Source organism: Geotrypetes seraphini, chromosome 7 (assembly GCF_902459505.1).
Source record: "Geotrypetes seraphini chromosome 7, aGeoSer1.1, whole genome shotgun sequence".
Lineage (NCBI taxonomy): Eukaryota > Metazoa > Chordata > Amphibia > Gymnophiona > Dermophiidae > Geotrypetes > Geotrypetes seraphini.
In genome coordinates, this window is record NC_047090.1 from 196,826,704 (window position 1) to 196,854,317 (window position 27,614).

Consider the following 27,614-nt stretch of genomic DNA (forward strand, 5'->3'; position numbering starts at 1 on the left):
TCTTTGCTTCGGTCTTTACGGAAGAAGATGTAAGAGATCTACCCAAACCGAAAATGGTTTTCAAGGGTGATGATGCGGAGGAACTGAAAGAAATCTTGGTGAATCTGGAAGATGTACTAAGCCAAATCGACAAGTTCAAAAGTAATAAATCATCTGGACTGGATGGTATACATCCCAGAGTACTAAAATAACTCAAACATGAAATTGCGAACCTGCTGTTTAGTGATCTGTAACCTGTTGCTAAAATCTCTGTAGTACCTGAAGATTGGAGGGTGGCCAATGTTACGCCAATTTTTAGAAAGGGTTCCAGGGGAAATCCAGGAAATTACAGACTGGTAAGCCTGACTTCAGTGCTGAGCAAAATGATGGAAGCAATTATGAAAAATAAATTGTGGAACACATTGTAGACAAACATTATCTAATGAGACACAGTCAGCATGGGTTCAGCCGAGGGAGATCTTGCCTCACCAATTTGCTTGACTTCTTTGAAGGTGTGAATAAACACGTGGCTAAAGGTGAGCCGGTTGATGTAGTGTATCTAGATTTTCAGAAAGCTTATGACAAAGCTCCTCATGAGAGGCTCCTGAGAAAATTAAAGAGTTACATAAGAACATAAGTAATACCTCTGCTGGGTCAGACCAGAGGTCCTTCATGCCCAGCAGCCCACTCACGCAGCAGCCCATCAGGTCCAGGACCTGTATAGTAATCCTCTATCTATACCCTTCTATCCCCTTTTCCTTCAGGAAATCATCCAATTACTTCTTGAACCCCAAAACCGTACTCTGTCCTATCATGCCCGCTGGAAGTGCATTCCAGGTGTCCACCAACCTTCTGGGTGAAGAAGAAATTCCTAGTATTGGTTCTGAATCTGTCCCCTTTTAATTTTTCCGAATGCTCTCTTGCTTTTGTAGTTTTCGAAAGTTTGACGAATCTGTCCCTCTCCACTTTCTCTATGGCCTTCATGATCTTGTAAGTCTCTATCATATCCCTTCTAAGTCTCCATTTCTCCAGGGAAAAGAGCCCCAGTTTCTCCAATCTTTCAGCATATGAAAGGTTTTCCATACCTTTTATCAAGCATGTCGCTCTCTTCTGAACCCTCTCGAGTATCACCATATCCTTCTTTAGGTACGGCGACCAATATTGGACGCAGTACTCCAGATGAGAGAGGTGGCAAAGTTCAGTTGTGGATTAGAAACTGGTTATCAGATAGAAAACAGAGGGTAGGGTTAAATGGTCATTTTTCTCAATGGAGGAGAATAAACAGTGGAATGCTGCAGGGAAAAGAACATAGGAATTGCCCAGCAGTCCGCTTACGCGGCAGCCCTCTGATCAAAGATCAGTGCCCTAACTGAGACTAGCCCTACCTGAGCACGTTCCGGTTCAGCAGGAACTTATCTAACTTTGTCTTGAATCCCTGGAGGGTGTTTTTCCCTATGACAGACTTCGGAAGAGCGTTCCAGTTTTCTACCACTCTCTGGGTGAAGAAGAACTTCCTTACATTCGAACGGAATCTATCCCCTTTCAATTTTAGAGAGTGCCCTCTCGTTCTCCTTATCTTGGAGAGGGTGAACAACCTGTCCTTATCTACTAAGTCTATTCCCTTCAGTACCTTGAATGTTTCGATCATGTCCCCTCTTAATCCCCTCTGTTCGAGGGAGAAAAGGCCCAGTTTCTCTAATCTTTCACTGTACGGCAACTCCTCCAGCCCCTTAACCATCTTAGTCACTCTTCTCTGGACCCTTTCGAGTAGTATCGTGTCCTTCTTCATGCATGGCGACCAGTGCTGGACGCAGTACTCCAGGTGAGGGCACACCATGGCCTGGTACAGCGGCATGATAACCTTCTCCGATCTGTTTGTGGTCCCCTTCTTTATCATTCCTACAATTCTGTTCGCCCTTTTCGCCGCTGCTGCACATTGCATGGACGGCTTCATCGACTTGTCGATCATAACTCCCAAGTCTCTTTCCTGGGAGGTCTCTCCAAGTACCACCCTGGACATCCTGTATTCATGCATGAGATTTTTGTTACCTACATGCATCACTTTACACTTATCCATGTTGAACCTCTTCTGCCATGTTGATGCCCATTCCTTGAGCCAACTTCCTATTGTATTTACCTTAATTGTTTTTTTCTATAACAATTGTATTTCTCCCTCCCTTCCTATTGTTTCCTGGGGCACCATAGTCCCATCTACCCTATATGTACTCGTCAATTAGTCAAGTATGTCTTACTTGTCAAATCCCTAGTAGATTTGTTATCTTGGTCTGCTATGGTCAGTTTGTAAAATATTTATCTGTTTTTATGTTATTTTTTAAATATTTTGTAAATCGCTTTGCATATTTGAATAAGCGTTTAATCAAAAACTGGAATAAACTTGGAAACTTGGAAACGTTGCAGATCTTCGCATTCCCCCTGTGTCCTCACTTTTCGTACCAATGTTCAGATCGTTTATGAAGATGTTGAAGAGCACGTGTCCAAGGACCGAGCCCTGCAGCTCCCCACTGGTGACGCTCTTCCAGTCCGAGTATTGTCCATTTATCCCCACTCTCTGTTTCATGTGCTCCAGCCAGTTTTTACTCCACGTGAGTATTTCCTACTGCTTCTTCTAGTTTGTATCAATCCTTGTATTTTATGTCTTATAAGGTCTTTTGGACTCCTAACAAAATGTTCCGTGCGGGTCTACGCGATTCCAACCTCTGCTGGCACTATCTTTCGGATATTGGGGACCTTCACCATATGTTATATGCTTGCCCCATTATCTCCATCTTTTGGTCTCATATCTGGAGTACCATGCAACTTATATTACCGATCCGCTCAGTTTTCACTTTAGATATTCTCCTCTGTAGAACACTAGTTCTCGAAGATATACTTTCCCCCCTTCAACAATCCTTGTTTAATATATTGATTGCTATTACCATCCAAATGATTCTGCATAATTGGAAGTCTGCCGATTCTCTTAACCTTACTTTTTGATGGAATACTGTACTCTTAATACATTCATATGAATCAAAGGCAACTGAATTCTCCAACAGACTCCCTACTGTATCTAAAATCTGGGATCCTATAAAATGCTTCTCCTTATAACCGCTGACAATTCCATTCTACTCTCTCATCATATCCTGCGCATTCTGATATTGTATTGTCCATTTATCTTGTGGTTGGGTTGTTCGCCCTGTTCCGAAACATCGTCTTCCTGCCTCTTTACTACTGATGATTACTGCTTCTCATTCTCTGGAGGGTCTCTCCTCTCCGTTACTCTTTTCTATTTCTTCTCTCCTCTTCTCCCCAGGTTACTTGTTTGCCCATGTCGGGACGTCCTGGCACTCTGAATTGTCCAAGGTATCATTTATGATATATTATATGCTTTTTTTATGTGGTATTGGCCTGTGCTGCTGTGGCATTGTTACAGTTCACTTATTGTTACACTGAAATTCAATAAATATATTTGAACTCAAAATAACATCCCTCCCATCGTATGGTTGTATCTTGGGTTTCTGTTTCCCACATGTAATACTTTATATTTCTCAACGTTGAACTTCATCTGCCATCTCGTCACCCATTCCCCTAGTTTGTTCAAGTCCATTTGCAATTCTTCGCAGTCCTCTCTAGTCTGAGCTCCACTAAATAGTTTGGTGTCGTCTGCAAATTTTATTATTTCGCACTTTGTCCCTGTTTCTAGATCATTTATGAATATATTAAATAGCAGCGGCCCGAGCACTGAGCCCTGCAGGATCCCACTCGTGACCCTACTCCAGTCCGAGTAGTGGCCCATCACTCCTACCCTCTGTTTCCTACCCGCCAACCAGTTTCTGATCCATCTATGTACGTCTCCTTCCACCCCATGGTTCTTCAGTTTCCGGAGTAGGCGTTCATGGGGCACCTTGTCAAAGGCTTTTTGGAAATCTAGATATATGATGTCTATGGGGTCTCCTTTGTCCATCCGTTTGTTAATTTCTTCGAAGAAGTACAATAAGTTCGTTAGGCATGATCTCCCCTTGCAGAAACCATGTTGGCTGGTTATCAGAAGTTCGTTTCTTTCAAAATGTTCATCGATGTTTTCTTTTATCAGTGCTTCTGCCATTTTCCCCAGAACCGAGGTCAGACTCACTAGTCTGTAGTTTCCCAGGTCACCTCTTGATCCCTTTTTTTTTTTTAATTGAAAAATTTTTTAATGATTTACAATATCAAACGATACCGAGGAAAAAGGTTCACATACAAAGTTATACATTATTACAAACACAAAATAATCCTTTTCTAGCCAACAAAATTTGGGGTGTCATGCTACTTACAACCAAGTTAAAATAAAGGAAAAGAAAGAAATTGGTTTGGTTCATATAAGTGAAGCCTAACCTTTCCCTATTATAGGGGACGCTAACATCCTACCATTTTCTCAGCATTGAATCTGAAGAAACACAAGAAATGAAAGGAAAAATCCCTTTTTAAAGATGGGTGTAACATTGGCTATCTTCCAGTCCTCCGGGATCACGCCTGTTTTCAGGGATAGATTGCAAATTTGCTGCAGTAGTTCCGCTATCTCCTCCTTTAATTCCTTCAGAACCCTTGGATGGATTCCGTCTGGACCCGGGGATTTGTCAGTTTTTAGTTTTTCTATCTGCCTGCGTACATCTTCAAGGCTCACTTCCATGGAAGTTAATTTTTCTGCTTGATTTCCATTGAAGAATTGCTCAGGTTCCGGTATGTTGGATGTGTCTTCGTTTGTGAATACAGACGAAAAGAACATGTTAAGTCTTTCTGCCACTTCTTTCTCCTCCTTCACCACTCCTTTCCTGTCTCTGTCGTCCAGCGGTCCCACCTCCTCCCTAGCCAGTTGCTTCCCTTTATCATATCTAAAGAACATTTTGAAATTTCGTGCTTCCCTGGCTAGCCTCTCTTCATACTCTCTTTTGGCTTTTCGAACCACTCGGTGACATTCTTTTTGATACTTCCTGTGCTCTTTCCAGTTCACCTCAGTTTTGTCCTTTTTCCATTTCCTGAATGAATTTTTCTTATTGCCTATCGCTTCCTTCACTATTTTAGTTATCCATGCCGGGTCTTTTGTTCGACCCTTTCTGAATCTGGGGATATACAGATTTTGCGCCTCGCTCATCGTGTTCTTGAGAAAAGACCATGCATGTTCTAACATTTGCCATTTTTTTGAAGTGTTCCTAAGTTTCTTCCTTACCATTTCCCTCATTGCTTCGTAGTTTCCTTTCCTGAAGTTGAAAGTTGTCGCTATGGTTCTCTTTTCTTTTGGTATTCCTATCTCAACCTTGAACTTAATCATGTTATGATCGCTGTTTCCCAATGGTCCCATTACCTCTACTTCCTTTGCAGGTCCCCTTAACCCATTTAGGATTAGATCCAGAGTGGCATTTCTTCTCGTTGGTTCTCTAACAAGCTGCTCCATGAAGCAATCTTGTGTAGCCTCCAGGAATTCTGTCTCCCTAGCACATTTTGAGCTTCCAAGACTCCAGTCTATCCCGGGATAGTTAAAGTCTCCCATAATAACTGTGTTACCGCTTTTGCATTCTCGCTTCATCTCGGCTTTCATTTCATCGATATCTCCAGCTTGCCCGGGTGGATGATAGTATAGGCCCATCTTTATTTCAGGCCCTTTCCATCCCGGTATTTTAACCCATAGCGATTCCAGCTTGTTGGTCATCTCTGCTGTGTCCATTTTTGTCGATTGTATGCTTTCTTTTATGTATAGGGCTATTCCACCTCCTTTCTGTTCTGACTTGCTTGGCGATAGAGCTTGTACCCCGGCAGTGCTGTATCCCATTTGTTTTCTTCATTTCACCACGTTTCAGAGACTCCAATGATGTCTATGTCCTCTGCATTGGCCATGGCTTCTAATTCCCCCATTTTGTTTCTTAGGCTCCTTGCATTAGTATATATGCAATTTAGATCCTGGTATTTTCTTGTCTTCATTTCCTTTCCCAGTGCTTCGATCTTTAGTTTCTTCTCTTTTGTTACAATCCTTCTAACCTCCTCTTCTGGGTTAGTCGACTCCTGTAATTTGTCCGTTGTTTCTTCCCAGCCTTTTTTCCCCTTGGTATCTTCACGGGATACCTTCTTCCGAATCATCGATGCTTGGTCGACTGTCGGCTTTCCCCTTCTTCTTAGTTTAAAGCCTGTTCTATTCCTCTCCTGATGTTGTTTGCTAGAAGTCTTGTTCCCGCCGCGCTCAGATGCAGTCTATCTCTCCTGTAGAGCTTGCTCTTGCCCCAGAACGTTGTTCAGTTCCTCACGAAGTGGAACCTTTCTTCCTCACACCATCTCCTCATCCACGCATTTATTGATTGTAGTTCCTCCTGCCTTTTCACATCTGCCCTTGGTACTGGTAGGATCTCTGAGAACGCAAACTTTTGAACAGCTGGATGGGCACATAGTTACTCATCCCCATGAGCCTCAAAATAATAGAACGGTCTAAGGCTTAAATTCAGCAATTTCTTTATTTCTCTTGCAAAAAAATCCAGAACAAGACCACAAGCAGTGCTGTGGGGATTGCCAGTATTCATTTACAAATACAAAATAATACAAAATACAAATACAAATACAAAATACACAATACAAATACAAAATACAAAATAATCATTTTCAAATTCAAACAGGTCAAAAGAATCACTTCTAAATCCAATTTGTGGAGGAACCCCCCCCCTCCCTCTTCACTATGGTAAACTGGAAAAGTTTATCAGAGGTCTTTCTCCTCTCTGCTAATAGTAACATAGTAGATTACAGCAGATAAAGACCTGAATGGTCCATCTAGTCTGCCCAACCTGATTCAATCTAAAAATTTGTTGGAGGGGTTTTTTTTTTCTTCTTCTCCTTAGCTATTTCTGGGCAAGGATCCAAAGTTCTGCCCTGTACTGTTCTTAGGTTCCAACTACTGAAGTCTCCGTAAAAGCTCATTCCAGTCCATCTACAACCTCTGAGCCGTTGAAGCCCTCCCCAGTCCATCCTCCACCAAACGGCCATATACAGACACAGACCGTGCAGGTCTACCCAGTACTGGCCTTAATTCTTCTATATTTACTATTATTTTCTGATTCTAGATCCTGTGTTTTCATCCCATGCTTTTTTTAACTCCGTCACCCTATTCCTCTCTACCACCTCTCTCGGGAGTGAATTCTAGACATCCACCACCCGCTCAGTAAAGAAGAATTTCCTTACATTACTCTTGAGTCTACCACCCCTCAACCTCAAATTATGTCCTCTGGTTTTACCATTTTCCTTTCTCTGGAAAAGAATGTGTTCCACGTTAATACCTTTCAAGTATTTGAACGTCTGAATCATATCTCCCCTGTCCCTCCTTTCCTCTAAGGCAGGGGTGTCGAACTCAATCAGAAAAGGGGCCAAAATCTAAAATCCAGCCTAAATCGCGGGCCGAATGGTTTACTGAACAGTCATAAACTGACAATGTTAACCAGAAATGTGAATTTAAAATGAGTGGAACAATCTTTTTCTTAACAGTGCTGTTAACCAACTCACATGCTATCAAGCAAAACAGTAATATTGGTATCAAGCAAAACAGTAATATTGGAATGTACCTAAAATGCTCATTGTTTTGTTTTCTGGCTAGATGTCTGACACCGTTTTCCTCGTATCAATGAGTCAATGTTCGGTTTTATTTCTTGGGCTGTAGCAACCCGCAAAACAGCATGGAGGTTGTCATCGGTAATGCGTGATCTGTGCTTGTTTTTGTTCAGATTCATTATTGAAAACATCTGTTCACAAAGATAGGTGCTCCCGAACATGGATAGAATACGGGCAGCATGAAGTCGGAGCTCTGGCATTGAGTCAGGGGGCAGTAGAGGGTAGAAGTCCTCAATTTCAACATCCTGAAACCTTGATTTCAGGCCACTGTCAGACTGAAGCTCGATTATCTCCATCTGAAGGTGATGGGGCACATTGTTGACATCAACTGTAAAAGGATTGGCAAAGATGTCAAAGCCTGAGTGCTGTGTTCTAAAGTCAGAGAAGCGCCGCTCAAATTCACTTAGTAAACGGCTAACTTTGGTAGCCAGCCGACTGCAAGGAAAAGTACCAGAAATAGTGGTTAAGATACTCAAACAAACGGGAAAGTGGGCAAGATTGTCCTGTTCCAGTTGGGACTTCCATAGTTGAAGTTTACGCTGGAATGCTGTGATCATGTCAGACATCTTCATGATGATTTGTTTGCGTCTCTGCAGCTTCAGATTCAGTTGGGCGAGATGCTCGCATATGTCACACATCATAGCAAAATCACATAGCCAGGCGGGATCCGACAGTTCAGGCAAGGGCTTTCCTTTACTTTCCATGAAAAGAGCAATTTGTTCTCTGAGCTCAAAAAATCTTTTGAGGACTGCGCTCTTGCTCAGCCATCTTACTTCTGTGTGGTATGGCACGTCTCCATGCTCTGCACCCACCTCCTGTAAAAACTGCTGGAACTGGCGATGATTCAGGCCACGTGCCCTTATAAAATTAATAGTTTTAATGACTGTGGTCATTATGTCATTCATGTCCAGAACTTTTCCACACATAGCCTCTTGGTGGATAATGCAATGATAAGTAATCAAGGGTGTGTGGCAGTGACTTTTTTGCATTCTTTCCTTCATTAGTCCAACCAAGCCTTTCTTTTCTCTGCACATTGAAGGTGCGCCATCGGTAGTTAGCCCCACCAACTTTTCCCAGGGTAATTTAAAATTATTTATAGATTTCTCCACAGCCTCAAATATATCTCTACCAGTCGTCGTCCCATGCATGGCAGCTACATCCAAAAGTTCCTCAGTGACAGAGAGGTCGGTCTTCGTAGCACGTATAAAGATGGACAGCTGCGCTGTATCAGTGTTGTCTGTGCTTTCATCGATAGCAAGTGAAAAAGCGAGATAACTGCATGCCTGTTCGGCCAGCTGTGATGATAGATTTCCTGAGAGTTCTTGAACTCTGTCTGCAATGGTGTTTCTTGACAAACTGACAGTTTGAAAACTCTGTATCTGGGTTTTTTTACATAGTTCCCCCCCGACGTCCGATTCACCCCAAGCAGGACCGCTCGCACGCACCTGCACCCCCACCCCGAAGGACCGCCGACTCCCCGACTCCCAACACGATCGGGACAAGAGGGAGCTCAAGCCCTCTTGCCCCAGCCAACCGCGGCACCCCCGACACGATCGGGGCAAGAGGGAGCTCAAGCCCTCTTGCCCCCCCGACTCCCCGACACGATCGGGGCAAAAAAGAGCCCAAGCCCTCTTGCCCCGCCGATTCCCCAACTCCCCGACAATATCGGGCCAGGAGGGAGCCCAAGTCCTCCTGGCCCTGGCGACCCCCCCCCCCGCTAGTTGTTCGGGCCAGGAGGGAGCCCAAACCCTCCTGACCACGGCGACCCCCTACCCCCACCCCTCACTACATTACGGGCAGGAGGGATCCCAGGCCCTCCTGCCCTCGACGCAAACCCCCCTCCCCCCATCGACCGCCCCCCCAAGAACCTCCGACCCCCCTGGCCGACCCCCATGACACCCCCACCCCCTTCCCCGTACCTTTCTGTAGTTGGCCGGACAGACCGGAGCCAAACCCGCCTATCCGGCAGGCAGCCAACGACGGAATGAGGCCGGATTGGCCCATCCGTCTCAAAGCTCCGCCTACTGGTGGGACCTAAGGCTCCCGGGTCTATTCTGATTGGCCCAGGCGCCTTAGGCCCCACCAGTAGGCGGAGCTTTGAGACGGATGGGCCAATCCGGCCTCATTCCTTCGTTGGCTGCCTGCCGGACAGGCGGGTTTGGCTCCCGTCTGTCCGGCCAACTACAGAAAGGTACGGGGAATGGGGGTGGGGGTGTCGTGGGGGTCGGCCAGGGGGGTCGCGGGTCGGCTGGGGGGGCGGTCGGAGGTTCTTGGGGGGGCGGTCGATGGGGGGAGATAGATAGCAAGTACGGCCGGCGAGATCACAAGCCTCCTATGTCACCGCGCGTCATTGTGATGGAACCCAGCGGCGTGCAGTGATGACAGCGCGGTGCGGGCCACATTGCAAAGCCTGGCGGGCCGGATTTGGCCCGCGGGCCTTGTGTTTGACACATGTGCTCTAAGGTAACATATTCAGGGCTTCCAGTCTCTCCTCATACGTCTTTTGGTGCAAACCTCCTATCATTTTCGTCGCCTTCCTCTGGACCACATCAAGTCTTTTTGTGTTCTTCACCAGATACAGTCTCCAAAACTGAACACAATACTCCAAGTGGGGTCTCACTAATGACCTGTACAGGGGCATCAACACCTTCGTTCTTCTACTGGTTACGCCTCTCTTTATACAGTCCAGCATCCTTCTGGCAGCAGCCACTGCCTTGTCACACTGTTTTTTCACCTTTAGATCTTTAACACTCTCACTCCAAGGTCCCTCTCCCCATCCGTGCATTTCAGCCTCTCACCTCCCAACATAAACGGCTCCTTCCGATTATTAATCCCCAAATGCATTACTCTGCATTTCTTTGCATTGAATTTTAGATGCCAGATATTAGACCATTCCTCTAACTTCTTTTGACTTGTGCATATGCATATTTTATTTTAATGTTTTATTGGTTACTTAAGTGTTTTGTTTTGTACCTTTTCACCTCTCACCCTTGCTACGCCACTAGTAAGTTTCAAGTTTTATTTTAATTTGATGAGTCGCTAGTTTTTTGCTCTACAGCATTGCAATCATGGATGGCTTGGGGATATCCGCTGCTTATTCCTAAGATAAGCAGCATAAAATCTGTTTTACTACTTGGGATCTAGCTAGGTATTTGTGACCTGGGTTGGCCACTGTTGGAAACAGGATGCTGGACTTTATGGACCTTCAGTCTGTCCCAATATGGCAATTCTTATGTTCTTACTTCAGGGTTGGCTCCTTGTCTTGGTACAGAGATGCTTTTAAAATTTTTTTTATGAATCTGAGATAATGGTCATAACATCGTAGTGTAAGTGGTAATTGGGTCCAGCATTTTGCTAATTGATATTGGATGGGTAAGTTAATTTGCCTGGCAGACTTTATATTGTTGCATGCTGGGAGTTTTAAGTGGAAAAGATTTCTGGTGAAATATCTGTTGGAGGCACCCTAGAGTAGGATGGCTAGCTTTGTTAGGTAGCCAGGATCTTAAAGACAGTGATACCTGATTTAAACTTGATCCTTGAGGTTATGGGCAACCCATGTAGTTTCATATAGTAAGGCTGTAGGTGTTCCAGTTTCCATAGTCCATATACGAGTCTTACTGTTGTATTTTGAACTATTTGTAGACACAGTAGCAGTGTTTTAGAGCAAAGAACTAATGTTACATTACAGTAGTCTAGTCGAGATAGGATTAGGGATTGCAGTAAAATTCAGAAAGCCTCTGTTTTGAAGTATTTTCTGATGGATCTTAGCTTTCTAATCGTATTTGACAATGGAGAGGGTATGTTGGCTAATGCAGCTGTTACAGGTAGCATGATCGTTTTGTCGTCTGCATAGGTAAAATGTTATATTCGTGTGAGATCATAGATTGGCTCCCAAGGATTACATTAGAAGGTTGAACACTGATGATGAAAGTAGATATCCTTGGGAGTACCCTCAGATGTTGTTGTTTCTTGTAGTTTAATGAGGAATTTTTAATTTGTTTCGCTTCTGCTTTTACTATTTTTTAGTTTTAATTGCAAGCATCAAATGTAACTGAGTAAAAGTTGTAAAAATGGATGAAATTACAAATGTTTCTAGTACTTCTTTACAAGTAAAAATGACATAGTTGTTGATCTGTACTTAAGTAAATTTTTATGATATATAGGAGTGATGCTTAAATGACAGTCCCAGCAATGAGGAATTGATGCCAATGTCAGAAAGATTTCTACAGTCTGTGTCCCATATGTGGCAAGGCACATCAGGATGTGCAAGAGTTACCTTTGAAAGCAGCTCCAACTCTGGGGCAGTGTAGCCAGTGCTGGACAGACTTCTACAGTCTATGTTCCATATGCAGCAAGATGGATCAAGAGCACGTATGCATATCTTATACCACATTCACACCATCTGAGGATAGGTCTTGCCTCTCTCAGGGGGAGGGGAAGATATAGTTTATTTAAAATGTGTTATATCACTTATCGTACTTCTAAGCAGTGTACAGAATATAAAATAGTCAAATAAAAAAGGATTTACAAATTGATAGTACAAATCTATGTGAACAAGACATTACAAACATATTGGAGACAAAAGGATAAGGATGGAACTTAGCAAGTAAAATGGATAATTATTGGATTGTTGGTTCAATATTGGTTTGATAATGTGACTGATGGGCAAACTGGATGGACCACACAAGACTTTATCTGTCATCATTTGCTTTGAATAACTATACGAACAGGTTACATACCCCTCAGCTCTTTCTTCCATCTCTGGAGGAGGCTAAGGAAAAAATTACCAGACACAAAAGTGTAGTTTAAATATTTAAGGCCTTGGGAGTTCTTGGCGTCCTACTAACTGGTAGGGTACCAACCAATAATTACAAGTGACTGGCCATTCTTATTGGGATTATAACAACACTTAAGGAAATAATTAAACATACATAATAATAATTATTTATTTTTGCATACCGCTATACCAAAAAAGGTTTAAAGCGGTTCACAACAAAAAATAAATATATACAGTGTGAATAAGATAGCATAAAATTAAACAGTCAAATAATTACTATAAATGTAAAATACATTAGTTGGGAAGCCTAGGAACACAATTAAGATGAAAACCTGCCAAACAGACATGTCTTAAATAATTTTCTAAAATCAGAGTAGGAAGAAGCCTCTATCATTAATTTTCCAAGCCACGTATTCAATTTAGCGGCCTGGAATGAAAACATTCTGTCAAATAATTTCTTATATTGACAGGGTTTTATAGAGGGATAGTTGAAAAAAATTATCCTATGTGTACTCTTAGTGGAATGATTAAAGGAAAAATGATAAGTAAGATAGTCTGGTAGCATACCAAAAACTGCTTTAAAACAGATACAGGAGAACTTAAACAGGATTCTGGACTCTACTGGCAACCAATTAAGTTTTTGGTAAAAAGGAGTAATGTGCTCCCATTTTTTTAAATCAAAAATAAGATGAACAGCAGTATTCTGGATCAGTCTTAATTTTTGGAGTATTTTTTTTAATAGGCCCTAAGTACAGTAATCTAAAATACTCAAAATGGATGACTGAATCAGTAAACGAAAAGAAACTTTATCAAAGAACTTCTTAATGGTGCAGAGTTTCCAGAGAACCGAAATATATTTCTTAAACAGTAAATCTGTATGTTTTTCCAAAGTCAGATGTTTATCCAAAGTTATACCCAATATTTTTATGTACTGTTCAATGTTATATTCCAGCCCTCTCACATGAATCGTAGTTTCTTTTATCTTTTCATTGGGCATTGCTAGAAAGAATTTAATTTTTCCAGTATTTAATTTTAGTTTGAAAGCGGTCATCCAAAGCTCAATCTGGTTTAAAATATTTACCGAAGAGTTGATGACATACATATGACATACATAGTTGGTACCAGTGGCGTACCTAGGGGGGGGCGGGGGGGGCGGGCCGCCCCGGGTACCAGCCCTAAGGGGGTGTTCCCGGCCTTGCCGTTCAGTCCCCCGCCACCCCCGAAGGACCGCTCGCCCCCCTGGCCTCCCCGCACCACCTATGAACAGCCGCAGCAGGATCGCGAAGTCAGCGTCAGCATCCCTGCGCTGCTTCCTACGACGCGATCCCGCCCCTCCTCTGACGTCAGAGGAGGGGCGGGACCGTGGCGCAGGAAGCAGCAGGGATCGCTGACGCTGACTTCGCGATCCTGCTGCGGCTGTTCATAGGTGGTGCGGGGAGGCCAGGGGGGCGAGCGGTCCTTCGGGGGTGGCAAGGGACTGAACGGCAAGGCCGGGAACACCCCCTTAGGGCTGGTACCCGACGCTGACTTCGCGATCCTGCTGCGGCTGTTCATAGGTGGTGCGGGGAGGCCAGGGGGGCGAGCGGTCCTTCGGGGTGGGTCGGGGCATCAGGCCTTCAGGGTGGGGCGGGCGGGCAGGCAAGCAGGCTTTCAAGGGGGAGGGGGTGACAGGCAGGCAGGCAGGCCTTCAAGGGGGGACAGGCCTTCGGGGGGGGGGTGCAGACATTCAAGGGGTGCAGGCCTTCAAGGGGGGCAGGCAGGCCTTCAGGGGGGTGCAGACCTTCGGGGGGGGGGGTGTAGGCCTTTGGGGGGGTGCAGACCTTCAAGGGGGTGCAGGCCTTCAAGGGGGGAAAGGCAGGCAGGCCTTCAAGGGGGGGACAGGCCTACAAGGGGGGGGGGGACAGGCCTACAAGGGGGGGGACAGGCCTACAAGAGGGGGGCAGGCCTTCAAGGGGGGGTGCAGGCCTTCAAGGGGGGGTGCAGGCCTTCAAGGGGGGTGCAGGCCTTCAAGGGGGGAAAGGCAGGCAGGCCTTCAAGGGGGGGGCAGGCCTACAAGGGGGGGGGACAGGCCTACAAGGGGGGGGGACAGGCCTACAAGGGGGGGGGACAGGCCTTCAAGGGGGGGTGCAGGCCTTCAAGGGGGGTGCAGGCCTTCAAGGGGGAGACAGGCCTTCAAGGGGGGGAAAGGCAGGCAGGCAGGCCTTAAAGGGGGGACAGGCCTACAAGGGGGTGGGACAGGCCTTCAAGGGGGGGGGACAGGCCTTCGGGGGGGGTGCAGACCTTCAAGGGAGTGCAGGCCTTCGGGGGGGGGGGGGCAGTCCTTCAGGGGTGGGGTTTAGGCCTTCAGAGGGGGACAGACCTTCGGGTGGGAGGTAAAGTCCTTCGGGGGGTGCAGGTCTTCAGGGGTGGGGTGTAGCCCTTCGGAGGGGGGACAGACCTTCGGGGGGGGGGGGTCCTGGTGTAAAAGTACACAGAGGGAGAGAGGGAAGGGGGGGTTCAAAGATACATGCATATGCCAGACTTTGGGGGTTAGAAATAATGGGTCTAAAAACAGAGGAGTGGGAGAGAGATGGTGCATAATGGGATTTAGGGAGGGAAGGAACAGAAAGGGAGAGAACTTGGAAACAGGGGATGGTGTGGAGGGGGGATAGAGATACTGGATAGGAGGATAGTTGGGAACAGAAAGGGAGAGATGGTGGATCCTGGGGTGGTGGGGAGTTGAGAAAAGGTGAATCTGTGGATGGAGACAAAAAAAAGGAAAGATGCCAGATCTCCGGGAGAGGGAAGGGAAACGGAAGGGGAGAACAGAGATGGCAGACGGATGGTTATCACGGAGAAAGGAGACCCTGGCAAGCAAGACAACAAGAGCCTGGGACCAACAAGATTTGAATATTGATCAGAGAACAAAAGGTAGAAAAAATAATTTTATTTTCTGTTTTGTGATTACAATATGTTAGATTTGAAAAGTGTACATGAGACAGCTTGAAATGGGAACTTTTCTATTTTTGTGAATGGCAAGGCTGAGTTCAGTTAAAATATATGCTTTATAAGAAAATATAATAATGTGTTTTATAAAGTTTATAAGCATTGCTGGCATACTCGGTGAGGTGTTCCTAGTGTTGGTGGTGGTGGTAGCATGTCAGTGTGTTGAGAGGAAGAGGTAGTCTGGGAAATTCTGCTGAGCAAACTCTGGGCCCATTTCCACCCCCAGTTAGTCCACTCCACTCAACTGGTTCACACACTGAGTGGGTCTTTGGGTGTTATTTCTGGGTAGTTGTTTTAGAATCTCTTCCAGTGGTTTGTCAGTATCTCCTTCTGGTCCAAGGAAGGAAACTTTGTCAACCTTAGCATTGACCTTCAGAATATGTTTGTAACAGCGCTGCTTGTGTGGCATTAGGCTATGTAGTGATCGAAAGAAAAAAACAGACCTTTGCACATTTTTGCACTATATGGTGGGTGTATGAGGAGATTCATTTCCTGCACAGTTAAGTCCATTTTTTCTACTGAATAATAGTATAGGTACAATGAAAGTAAATAGCAAAAATGTTTGAGTAGATAATTAAGGAAATCTTTTTCATATTGCTTGCTTATGGACTGGGAAAAAAGACTGTTCAAGCAAATGTCTCCAGAACTGCTTTAATGGAAAAATGTGATTTTTTTTTTTTTTAAGTACTTTGTGAAATTTATTGTTGTTGTGAAATTTATTGTTATACTTTGTTTAAACTTAAAAAGCGGTGTCATTAACAGTGAATCTAATCGAAAAATCGATTCAACAGGGTGAATCGGATCGAATGAAATATTTTTTCTCTGAATCGGGCAGCACTATTGGCTACCATGAGAATGGGCTACTGGGCATGATGGACCATTGGTGTGACCCAGTTAGGCTATTCTTATGTTATGTTCTCATCTGTAGGGGCCTTTGTTTTCACTTCTTATTTTAATGTATTTTTTTCCTGGGAACTTATCAGTGTTTTTTTATAATGGGAACAAAAATGGAAGAGAATTAATGTGTGTGGAATGGGGGGGGGTAACTAATTTCTTCAGCTAAATAATTCAATCCACTTCAAACAGACATAGGAGAACTCACGCACCATTCACACACCCTCCAACCAAAAACGTCAAAAGAAAAAAACTGTTCGACAACCTCCTAGCCATTCGAGCTGCAACACTTGACCCCCAACTCTACAACCTATTGACCTCGACCACAAACTACAAAACCTTAAAAAAAGAAATAAAAACCCTTCTATTAAAAAAACACATAAAACCAAACTAACATAATCAGAACTGTCCCAAGCATCACCTGCAACTACTCCATATGTACTTCTGATGTCATGACAATTCAGACATAATTTATGTTATGTTATGTTTGGAATAATGGTTACATAAATGAGGTTCAATAAAAGAAAATTTTCTGTGGGAGCATTTGTTGGAACTTCTGTTATCCTGATTTCTTCTATCTGTGGGCTTTCTTTAGCTAACCTACTTATCTGGGGCTTTCCACTTCTGCAGCTGCCCTTTTCACGGTCCACTTTGCGCTTGCACTCTCTGGGGAGGGGGGGTTGGGTCTGGGCTTGGTGGGGTAGGTGTGTCTGGTAGTTTTGTCTGGGTGGTGGCTGGGTGTTTCTTGGGTGCTTGTTGTGCGGATTGGTGTGTCTGGTGAGCGGTCTGGGTGTTGTTGCTTGTGGGGGTTTTTTTCATTATAAAATATGGCTGAGGGTCTAGTCCGGCTTATTATTCTTGTGGGTTCTGGGGTGGGATTTGTTTGCTTGCCCCAAGTTTTGGCCTTTTGTTGTGTATTGCTATGCCTCTCATTGGCAATTTTCTCTTGGGAGAGGCTTGTTCATGCTTGTTGTTGCTGTTACTCTCATTCTGTGTTCTTTTTGATAATGTATAAGTTTCTGTACAGACCATGGTTGCTTGTCTGGACCTTTTGCCATTCTCAATAAAAATACTTTGGAAAAAAAAAAAAAAAAAAAAAGAAAATTTTCACTGCCTGTTTCTATTCTGACCATTTATTCCATTTCATGGTTATTGCAAAAAAAAAAAAAAAAAAAAAAAATTTTACATGAGGGGGGGGGGGGGGGGTGTCAAAAAATGATGGGCCCCGGGTGCCACATACCCTAGGTACGCCACTGGTTGGTACATCTTCCAATTGAATTACAGTTGCTCCATTAAGGTCCATTGATAAATTGCATACTCCAACAATGTTCTTATGGTTAGTTTCAAGTCATATGGTTTCTTGTTAACCCTATTTCATTAGTAATTTTCCCTAGCAACAATAATGACTTAGTTATTACATGGTTTGTTTGTTTTTAATTTGCCCGTCAGCAATACAGGCAGTCCCTGAGTTACAGACGCCCAACTTAAGTACGACTCATACTTAAGAACGCAGTTGTGGCTTCATTTGATTTCACTGAGCAGTATTTCCAATGGCATAAACTCCTACACTTCTCCTGCAGCAGATTCAGGATGATGCATGACCACATTAAGAACAGTGTGTGGTTGTGCATGCAGTACCTTAGAGGGAACACTGGACAGTTGGCCCTTTTGTCAGCTGGGAGCAGAGGTAAGCATCAAGAATCTTAAAATCTACAAGTTCCGAGTTACATACAAATCGGACTTAAGAACAGCTTTAAAAACATAACTTGTTCTTAACCCAGGGACTGCCTGTAGAGGGGGGTGACAACATGTTCATTTAGTACACAATGACCTGCTATTTCCCAATCTTACAGGAATCTGACAGGCAGTAGCAGCTGTGACACTGTACATCTATTTTAAAGCTTTAGCATTTACTAGTAATGCTTAACAAAGCAATATTATTTTTACTGTAATTCTGGAGCATTTCTATATCCTTCAGCTTCATCTTTTATTATCCATATATATTAGTGTCTTTTCAGATTTCCCAGGCAAGGGGTGTCTCATACATATTGGGTTATAGGCTACCCTTATATCTTGCTTAATACAATTATTCGATAAACGAAATAAACCACCAAAACTACCAGATATCCAAAAAGGTTTATCAAAAAAATGATAAAGTGCTAACGTGATAATGTTGAAGGAACAGATCTCAGAAATCCATGCCAAAAGATCATGTAATCTCTTAAAGGCTTTAATGTGGAAGGGGGTTTCATTCATTGATCCAAAAACCTTCAATTTTAATCATGCATTATTTTAGCAATCTTTATTTAAATATTTCCACTCTTTTTTTACTGTTCAATATTTTTCTATCTGTTTTCAATTTTAAATTAATAGAATCCCTTTAGAGAATATGTGACTTTCTTTCATAGATAGAGTGCATGCTGCTAATAAGATAAGTGGTTTGTTGATTTTCAAACACTTGATGAAGTATTTTAAGTATTTATGAAAAATAGACTTTTGCTAAAATAATGCATAATTAAAATTGAATGTTTTTGGATCGATGAATGAAACCCTCATCCACATTAAAGCCTTTAAGAGATTGCATGATCTTTGGCGTAGATTTCTGAGATCCGTTCCTTCAACATAGCACTTTATCATCTCTTTTTAATACAATTATTGCCATTATTACTATGTTACATTTACTTAGTTACTGTACAACACACATGTAAAGCCATGATCAGATGAATTAGCATTTAGAAGAAATGTAAGTTTTTAAGAAAAGCTCTAAATTTTGCATAATAGGGCTCTTTCAAATAATCATACAAGTGATGCCCCCATAACGCTTTAACCTAAATGCATGACACTTATATCTTGTGCTTTCTGCAAGTTTAATACTGTACTCTTGAATTACAGAAGAATAAGCAGCATCAGTATTTTGAATAACTCTGCAAATTTATCATAGGTGAAGGATATCTTGGAGGAATCACCCTTTCTGGTCCCCGACAACAGTGTTAGCATCATGAATGGAACATATGAAGGTTGGTAACAATGCTAGATTTAAGCAAAATTTATTTAAGATGAAAGTTAAGGGAGCGTTTCTTTACACTGCAGCCTACAGTAGATTGCCTCTAACTCAATCACAAGAGTGTGGATATTCCTTCTGCCTACAACCATATCCCAAAGTCCCAGATTCTTGCCTTGCTTTGAACAACTAATTGTTTAGTGGATAATAAATTTAAATAAACCCATCCAATATTTTTATGCCTGCTCTCAGTTACTGCCAATAATTTGAGGTATTTTTAACTATTTTAAAAAAAATCTTAATAAAGTAATATAATGGATGCCGATAGAACATAAGAACATAAGCAATGCCTCCGCTGGCTCAGACCTGAGGTCCATCGTGCCCAGCAGTCCACTCACGCAGCGGCCCAACAAGTCCAGGACCTGTGCAGTAATCCTCTATCTATACCCCTATATCCCCTTTTCCAACAGGAAATTGTCCAGTCCTTTCTTGAACCCCAGTACCGTACTCTGCCCTATTACGCCCTCTGGAAGCGCATTCCAGGTGTCCACCACACATTGGGTAAAGAAGAACTTCCTAGCATTCGTTTTGAATCTGTCACCTTTCAACTTTTCTGAATGCCCTCTTGTTCTTTTAATTTCCAAAAGTTTGAAGAATCTGTCCCTCTCCACTCTCTCTATGCCCTTCATGATCTTGTAAATCTCTATCATATCCCCTCTAAGTCTCCTCTTCTCCAGTGAAAAGAGTCCCAGTTTCTCCAATCTCTTAGCGTATGAAAGGTTTTCCATACCTTTTCTCAAACGTGTCGCTCTCCTCTGAACCCTCTCGAGTATCACCATATCCTTCTTAAAGTACGGTGACCAATGTCGGACGCAGTACTCCAGATGCGGACGCACCATCGCCCAATACAACGGCAGGATAACTTCTTTCGTTCTGGTTGTAATACCCTTCTTGATTATACCTAACATTCTATTTGCTCTCTTAGCGGCCGCTGCGCATTGTGCCATTGGCTTCATTGTCATGTCCACCATTATCCCCAAGTCCCTTTCTTGGGTACTCTCATTCAATAACATCCCTCCCATCGTATAGCTGTACCTCAGGTTTCTGCTTCCCACATGTAGTACTTTACATTTCTCAACGTTGAACTTCATCTGCCATCTCGTCGCCCATTCCCCCAGTTTGTTCAAGTCCCTTTGTAATTCTTCGCAGTCCTCTTTAGTCTGAGCTCCACTAAATAGTTTGGTGTCGTCCGCGAATTTTATTATTTCGCATTTCGTACCTGTTTCTAGATCATTTATAAATATATTAAATAGCAGCAGTTCGAGCACCAAGCCCTGCAGAACACCACTCATAAGAACATAAGAAGTTGCCTCCGCTGAGTCAGACCAGAGGTCCATCCCGCCCAGCGGTCCGATCCCGCGGCGGCCCCTCAGGCCTAATTGCCTGAACAGTGTCCCTGACTAATTTTGTAACTGCCTCTAATCCTATCCCTATTTCCTACCTCTACTCCTATCTGTACCTACCTCTACTCCTATCTGTACCCCTCAATCCCTTTGTCCTCCAGGTACCTGTCCAGACCTTCTTTGAAGCCCTGTAGCGTGCTTCTGCTTATCACATCCTCCGGTAGCGCGTTCCATGTATCCACCACCCTCTGGGTGAAAAAGAACTTCCTGGCGTTTGTTCTAAACCTTTCCCCTTTCAATTTCTCTGAGTGTCCCCTTGTACTTGTGGTTCCCCATAATTTGAAAAATCTGTCCCTGTCTACTCTTTCTATGCCCTTCATGATCTTGAAGGTTTCTATCATGTCTCCTCTAAGCCTCCGCTTTTCCAGGGAGAAAAGCCCCAGCTTCTTCAGTCTGTCAGTATATGAGAGGTCTTCCATACCCTTTATTAGTGGGGTTGCAGGTCGGCTGGGGGGGGCGGTCGGAGGTTCTTGGGGGGGCGGTCGTTGGGGGGAGGGGGGGTTTGCGTCGAGGGCAGGAGGGCCTGGGATCCCTCCTGCCCGTAATGTAGTGTGGGGTGGGGGTAGGGGGTCGCTGTGTCCAGGAGGATTTGGGCTCCCTCCTGGCCCGATATTGTCGGGGAGTTGGGGAGTCGGCGGGGCAAGAGGGCTTGGGCTCCCTTTTGCCCTGATCGTGTCGGGGGGGGGCAAGAGGGTTTGAGCTCCCTCTTGCCCCGATCGTGTCGGGGGTGCCGCCGTTGGCTGGGGCAAGAGGGCTTGAGCTCCCTCTTGCCCCGATCGTGTCGGGGGTGCCGTGGTTGGCTGGGGCAAGAGAGCTTGAGCTCCCTCTTGCCCCAATCGTGTCGGGGAGTCGGCGGGGCAAGAGGGAGCAGCAGGCGCAGGGCTCACAGAAGGGCCGGGACCGCCAAGAGGAAGCAGCAGGACACCGGTAGGAGCTTCTACATGATGGGGGGGGTCGGGAGACTGTGGGGGTGCAAGCGGTCCTTCAAGGTGGGGGTGCGGGTGGGAGTGCGTGCGAGCGGTCCTTCGGTGTGGGGGTGCGGGTGCGTGCGAGCGGTCCTTCGGGGTGGGGGTGCGAGCGGTCCTGCGGAGGGGGGTTGAATCGGACGTCGGGGGGGGAACTATGTAAAAGAAATTTTTATATAGCGCGCTCACGCATATACCGCGCAAGGTTATGCACGGTTTGTAAAAACACGTATAACGCGCCAATTACAGCAGAAATGATACGTAAAGGTATTCGTCTGGGAAACACCTCTACAGTGTCCGCGGTGGAGAGAGAGAGAAATTACAAGTTTCTGCTACGCGCATTCTACACACCGAAGAGAGCTCATGTGATGGGAATCAGCGCAGGACATTGTTGTGGGAAATGTGCCGGTCCAGGGGCTTCTTTTGGACATATGTTTTGGACTTGCCCACTGGTATCTTCCTTTTGGATTCACTTGATCACTTGGGTGGCGCAGCTTTGGAAGTGCTCTTGGAGACTGCACCCTAGTTTTCTTTTCACCTTGCAGATTCGTTTTCATCCTCCTAGACCTGGCTGCGCAGCTTTCCTTCGGAAAACGGTGTTGTTGGGATGGAAATGTATCCTATTACAGTGGCTTTCCCCACAGCCTCCGACTATCTCTCAATGGAGAGCTTTAATGTTACACCAAATGCTCTTGGAACGTAGAGATATTGTGGATATGTCGACCAAAGCGGGACGATTATATCATCAATGCTGGTACCCCTTTAGTTTGACTTTCACTCAGTATGTTCAACAAAGACTTTGGACACCATAATTCATTTATATTACACATTGCTTTTACCTTAGTTGATTATTTGATACCGCTGCTGTCAGGGTGGGGGGGAGGGGGGGAGGGTGAATGGTTGGGTGGATGGGGCTTGGAGTTATGTTCTATTTTGAAAATGTGATGTGTTACATATTGTATTACCTTTGTGGCATTCAATAAAAAATTATTAAAACATAAAAACAAGGTAGGGGACAGAGGGGAGCCCTGAGGGACTCCGCAGGAGTTGTCCCAGCAATAGGACAGAATATCATCCTTAAACACCTGATAGGATCTTTTACCCAGGAACCCACGGAACCAGTTCAGGACATTGCCCGAGATTCCAATGGATTCCAAACAATCCAACAGAATGATGTGATCAACCAGATCAAATGCACTGGATAGTCTTAGTATTGATTGCATAAGCAGTGATGAATCTTATTCATATCTTCCACATCTTGAGAAAAATAGGGATTTTCTTTTAGCATTTGGTGGTACACAGGAGCCTATGTACCACCAAATGCTGCATCAAGGGAACTCATTTTCTGCAATTGGTGCTTGGCGAAACAGAGTTTCCTATTAGGAAATGAACTGAAGATCCCTAGTTTTATGAGGATATGGAAGCTTAGAAACAGATTTCATCTTGTGCAAGACCAATTTAGACATGATCTGCCGCCCAACTAGCGTCTATCTAAGAACATAAGAACATAAGAATTGCCACTGCTGAGTCAGACCAGTGGTCCATCATGCCCAGCAGTCCGCTCACGTGGCGATACTCTGGTCTAAGACCAGCAACCTAACTGAGACTAGCCCTACCAGCACACGTTCTTGTTCAACAGAAACTTGTCTAACTTTGTCTTGAATCCTTGGTGCCTATCCTTAACCACGCCCACATTATACCCTCGTTACACCCACGTCTACATACTTGGATGCGACTTTCCTAAAAACGCGCGTCAACCTTGCGTCTATATTCTGACAACGCCTACCTGATGCCTAACTCCGTCTAAGTCCCAATTAACACTTGTTAAGACCCTTAAATCGCTCGTTAACCACTTAAATCAGATGCCTAAACCATGCCTAAAGTTAGGCGCAGTTTGCAGAATCGGGGCCTTATTTCAGAGGCGCCCATTTCATAGATAGGCACCTATCTAAATTGATTAACAAGTTCAATTAAGCTTTTTAATCAGCAACAATTGAAACTTAGGCACCTATCAAGAAAGAGTGATTCTGCAATAAGGCGCCTCTAAAAATGTAGGCGGCCTTTAAAAAAATAGATGCTATGCACATTAGGCGTGGGTGTGACTACATGTTAGGCGCCTTGTTGCAGAATCACTAGGCGACTAACTTTTAGTCGTGCCTAGAGCTGGCCTATTTATTGGGTACCTCCAAAATAGGTGCCGCTCAGCGTGATTCATTAAACAGCACCCAATTTTACTTGAATCGTGCTGAACAGTGCCTAAGTTGGCGCCTATTTTTTGGGGTGCTTCTTATAGAATTTGCCTTTAAATTTCAGGCTGATGTTAGCAATACTGTGTACCCTTGAAGTTGCCCATTTGTTTCGTACAACAAGCACAAACATTTTAAGGCCTCTACTTAGGCACCTCTTACTACATGAATTTCAGGTTTTAGGTGTTGAAACTTTGCATGGCTTAGTGCTATAAGTTAGGGTACTTACATGCCAAGTTTCATTAAAATTGAAGATGGTAAGTTCTGTTCAAGTTCTCATGCATTTGCTACAAAACAGTATTTGGTAAGTTATCGGGTTATCTCAACACCCACTTTACTTTGAGTTATAACAATAAGAGCTCTCAAAGAATAAACTTGTTTGCTTTTCCCTCATTAAAATTATGTCATTATAAAAGGTTCTTTGAAAGAACCTTTTCTTTTCAGGTGGCCAAACTGAATTCATGGCTTGCCAAAATTGTGCTGGATGCCTCTTCTTATCTTGATTTTAGAAAGCAGATAAAAACTCAATTATTTACAGGCTGGGTTCTTAACATATTTTATCATTATAACTTTTTTATTCTTCTTTAAGATTGTTGTACCCTTTTTATATGGCATGTATTTATTTTTCCTATATTGTATGCACATAACTTGTTGATTCTCAATGATTTGCATTGTATGTATTACAATTAACTGTTGTGAACCGCCTAGAACTTTTGGGGTATGGCGGTATTACATTACATTACATTACATTACATTAGGGATTTCTATTCCGCCATTACCTTGCGGTTCAAGGCGGATTACAAAAGGTTAGTTTAAAAAAAAACAGAGTTACAATGATTAGCTAGAGAGGTAAGTTGTAGATCTTATAAACATTTAGCAGGTTGTTGAGGGTGAGGTGGTTTGTAAAAGAGTTAATAGGTGGTCATAGTGGGAGTTCTTTTGTTATTATTAGTGCAGTAGTGGGTAGATCAAGTGTATATAAAATAAAATTATTATTACAGTTGACTTGGACTGCTGCATGTATAGAAATGAGCTAGGGGTGGGCAGGAAGGAATGAAGACTAAGCCAGACCCTGCTCTGCCTGCCAGAAACTATCTCTAGCAGAAGGTTCAAGCTTACAAAACTGTAGAACTATAAATGGATATTATCCTATGGAGACTAGCTTAGTAAAGTTTATTTTAAGATCTAAACTGTCTATAGAAGGGAACCTACAATTGAGTCTTTCTCCCCAAACCTATCAAAGCTCAGAGCAAAGTAATGTATACTTACCCAAAGACATGTCTTCTTCAAACAGAAAGAAAATGTCCTCTTCCCTCTTTCTCTCCTATCAAAAAAAATCAATTGCTGACCAAAAGTCTATATTGAACTAAAGTTTGTTTACCATGAATATATCAAGAAAATGTCACAAGGTGGTGAGGGATGCCAAAAAGGACTATGAGGAGAAAATAGTGCAAAAGGCCAAACATTTCAAGCCCTTCTTTAGATACGTAAAAGGAAAAAAAAAATATAAAAGAGGCGGTGGGACCGCTGGATGACCAGGGAAGAAAAGGGTACATCAGGGAAGACAAACAAATTGCAGACAGACTAAATTCCTTCTTTGCGTCTGTCTTTACAAAGGAGGACACCGCAACAATACCAGAAGTGGTGAAAGTGTTCAAAGGAGTAATAGAGGACAGCCTCACCACAATAGAAGTGGACTTGGACCAGATATACTACCAGATCGACAATCTTAAAAGCGACAAATCCCCTGGACCTGATGGAATTCACCCGAGAGTCTTAAAAGAACTGAAGGTTGAAATCAGAGAGCTTTTGCAAAAACTTGCCAACCTGTCAATTAGAACTAGACAGATACCGGACGACTGGAAGATAGCGAACGTCATGCCAATTTTCAAAAAAAGGATCAAGAGGAGAACCTGGAAACTACAGACCTGTGAGTCTTACGTCTGTCACTGGAAAGATGGTTGAAGCATTGATTAAAGATAGCATAGTCCGGCATTTGGATACACATGACCTGATGAGAGCCAGTCAACATGGCTTCAGGAAAGGAAAATCATGTTTGACGAATTTACTTCAATTTTTTGAGATCGTGAACAAACAAATTGATAGTGGAGAACCGGTGGACATAATATACTTGGACTTCTAGAAAGCGTTCGACAAGGTTCCACATGAAAGACTTCTCAGGAAACTACAAAGCCATGGAATAGAGGGAGACATACTAAGATGGATAGGCAAATGGCTGGAGAACAGAAAGCAGAGAGTGGGCATAAATGGGAAGTTCTCTGACTGGGAGAAGGTGACTAGCAGTGTACCTCAGGGCTTGGTACTTGGGCCCATCTTATTTAATATTTTCATCAATGACCTGGAAGAAGGAACATCCAGTGAGATTATCAAGTTTGCAGACGACACAAAGCTATGCTGGGCAATCAGATTGCAGAAGGATAGCGAGGAACTCCAGAGTGACTTGTGTCAGTTAGAGAAATGGGCGGAGAAATGGCAGATGAAGTTTCATGTGGAAAAGTGCAAAGTAATGCATTTAGGCAGAAAGAACAAGGAACACGAGTATAGAATGTCAGGTACAACTCTGGGTAAGAGCGAACAAGAAAAGGACCTCGGTGTACATTGTGCCGTCGGCACAATGCGCAGCAGCAGCAAAGAAAGCAAATAGAATGTTAGACATGATAAAGAAAGGAATCACGAGTAGATCGGAGAAAGTTATAATGCCACTTTATAGAGCAATGGTCAGACCACACTTGGAATACTGTGTCCAACATTGGTCTCCCAACCTAAAGAAGGATATAAAACTGCTGGAGAGGGTGCAGAGATGAGCAACGAAGCTAATAAAAGGTATGGAGAACTTGGAATATGAGGAATGACTTAAGAGACTGGGATTGTTCTCCCTTGAAAAAAGGAGACTGAGAGAGGATATGATCAAGACTTTTAAAATACTGAAAGGAATCGACAAAATAGAGCAGGAAAAAAAAATTATTTGCAATGTCCAATGTGACATGGACAAGAGGACATGGACTGAAGCTAAGGGGGAACAAGTCCAGGACAAATATCAGGAAGTTCAGCTTCACGCAATGAGTGGTGGACACCTGGAATGCTCTCCCAGAAGAGGTTATTGCGGAATCCACCGTTCTAGGATTTAAAAGCAAACTAGATGCACATCTCCTTACGAGAGGCATAGAGAGATATGGGTGACTAAAATTATGCCAGGTGTACACCTGGCTGGGCCTCCGCGTGTGCAGATCGCCGGACTTGATGGACCAAAGGTCTGATCCAGAGATGGCAGTACTTATGTTATGTTATAAAATCCGCTCCTCCTTGTATAGGTTTGATTTTCCCTATGCACAGTTACAATATAAGAAATAAAATACTGTCTTACTATACACCACAGACTACAGCAGCAAATATTGATCGTAGGTCAGAAAAAAATTGATTTTTACACAAATGTTGAACAAAATTAAATCATAGTAATTTTAAATGGAAAAGTTGTTAAACAGTCTATTCAAAGGTTAAGTAGTGGAGAGGCCAATAACGCTGCAGAAATGAGATTTACCTTGTTTCTATATATTGTTATTGCAAAATACTTAAACAAAACCACTGAACATTTCAAACTATCTTGCACAAGTTGAAATCTGTGTGTAAGCTTCCATATCCTCATAAAACTAGGGATCTTCAGTTCAT

The 27,614-nt window shown here is 43.5% G+C and overlaps 1 protein-coding gene across 7 annotated transcripts in view; it reads left to right on the forward strand.

Moving 5' to 3' along the window:
- The window catches only part of ENTPD5 (ectonucleoside triphosphate diphosphohydrolase 5 (inactive)), a 368,562-nt gene that overhangs the window by 137,754 nt on the left and 203,194 nt on the right, over nt 1-27,614 (forward strand). For all 7 annotated transcript variants that reach the window (XM_033952533.1, XM_033952535.1, XM_033952532.1 and 4 more), the window contains exon 6: nt 19,194-19,269. In XM_033952533.1, the coding sequence (XP_033808424.1) occupies nt 19,194-19,269 (76 nt within the window). The remainder of the gene's footprint in view (nt 1-19,193; nt 19,270-27,614) is intronic.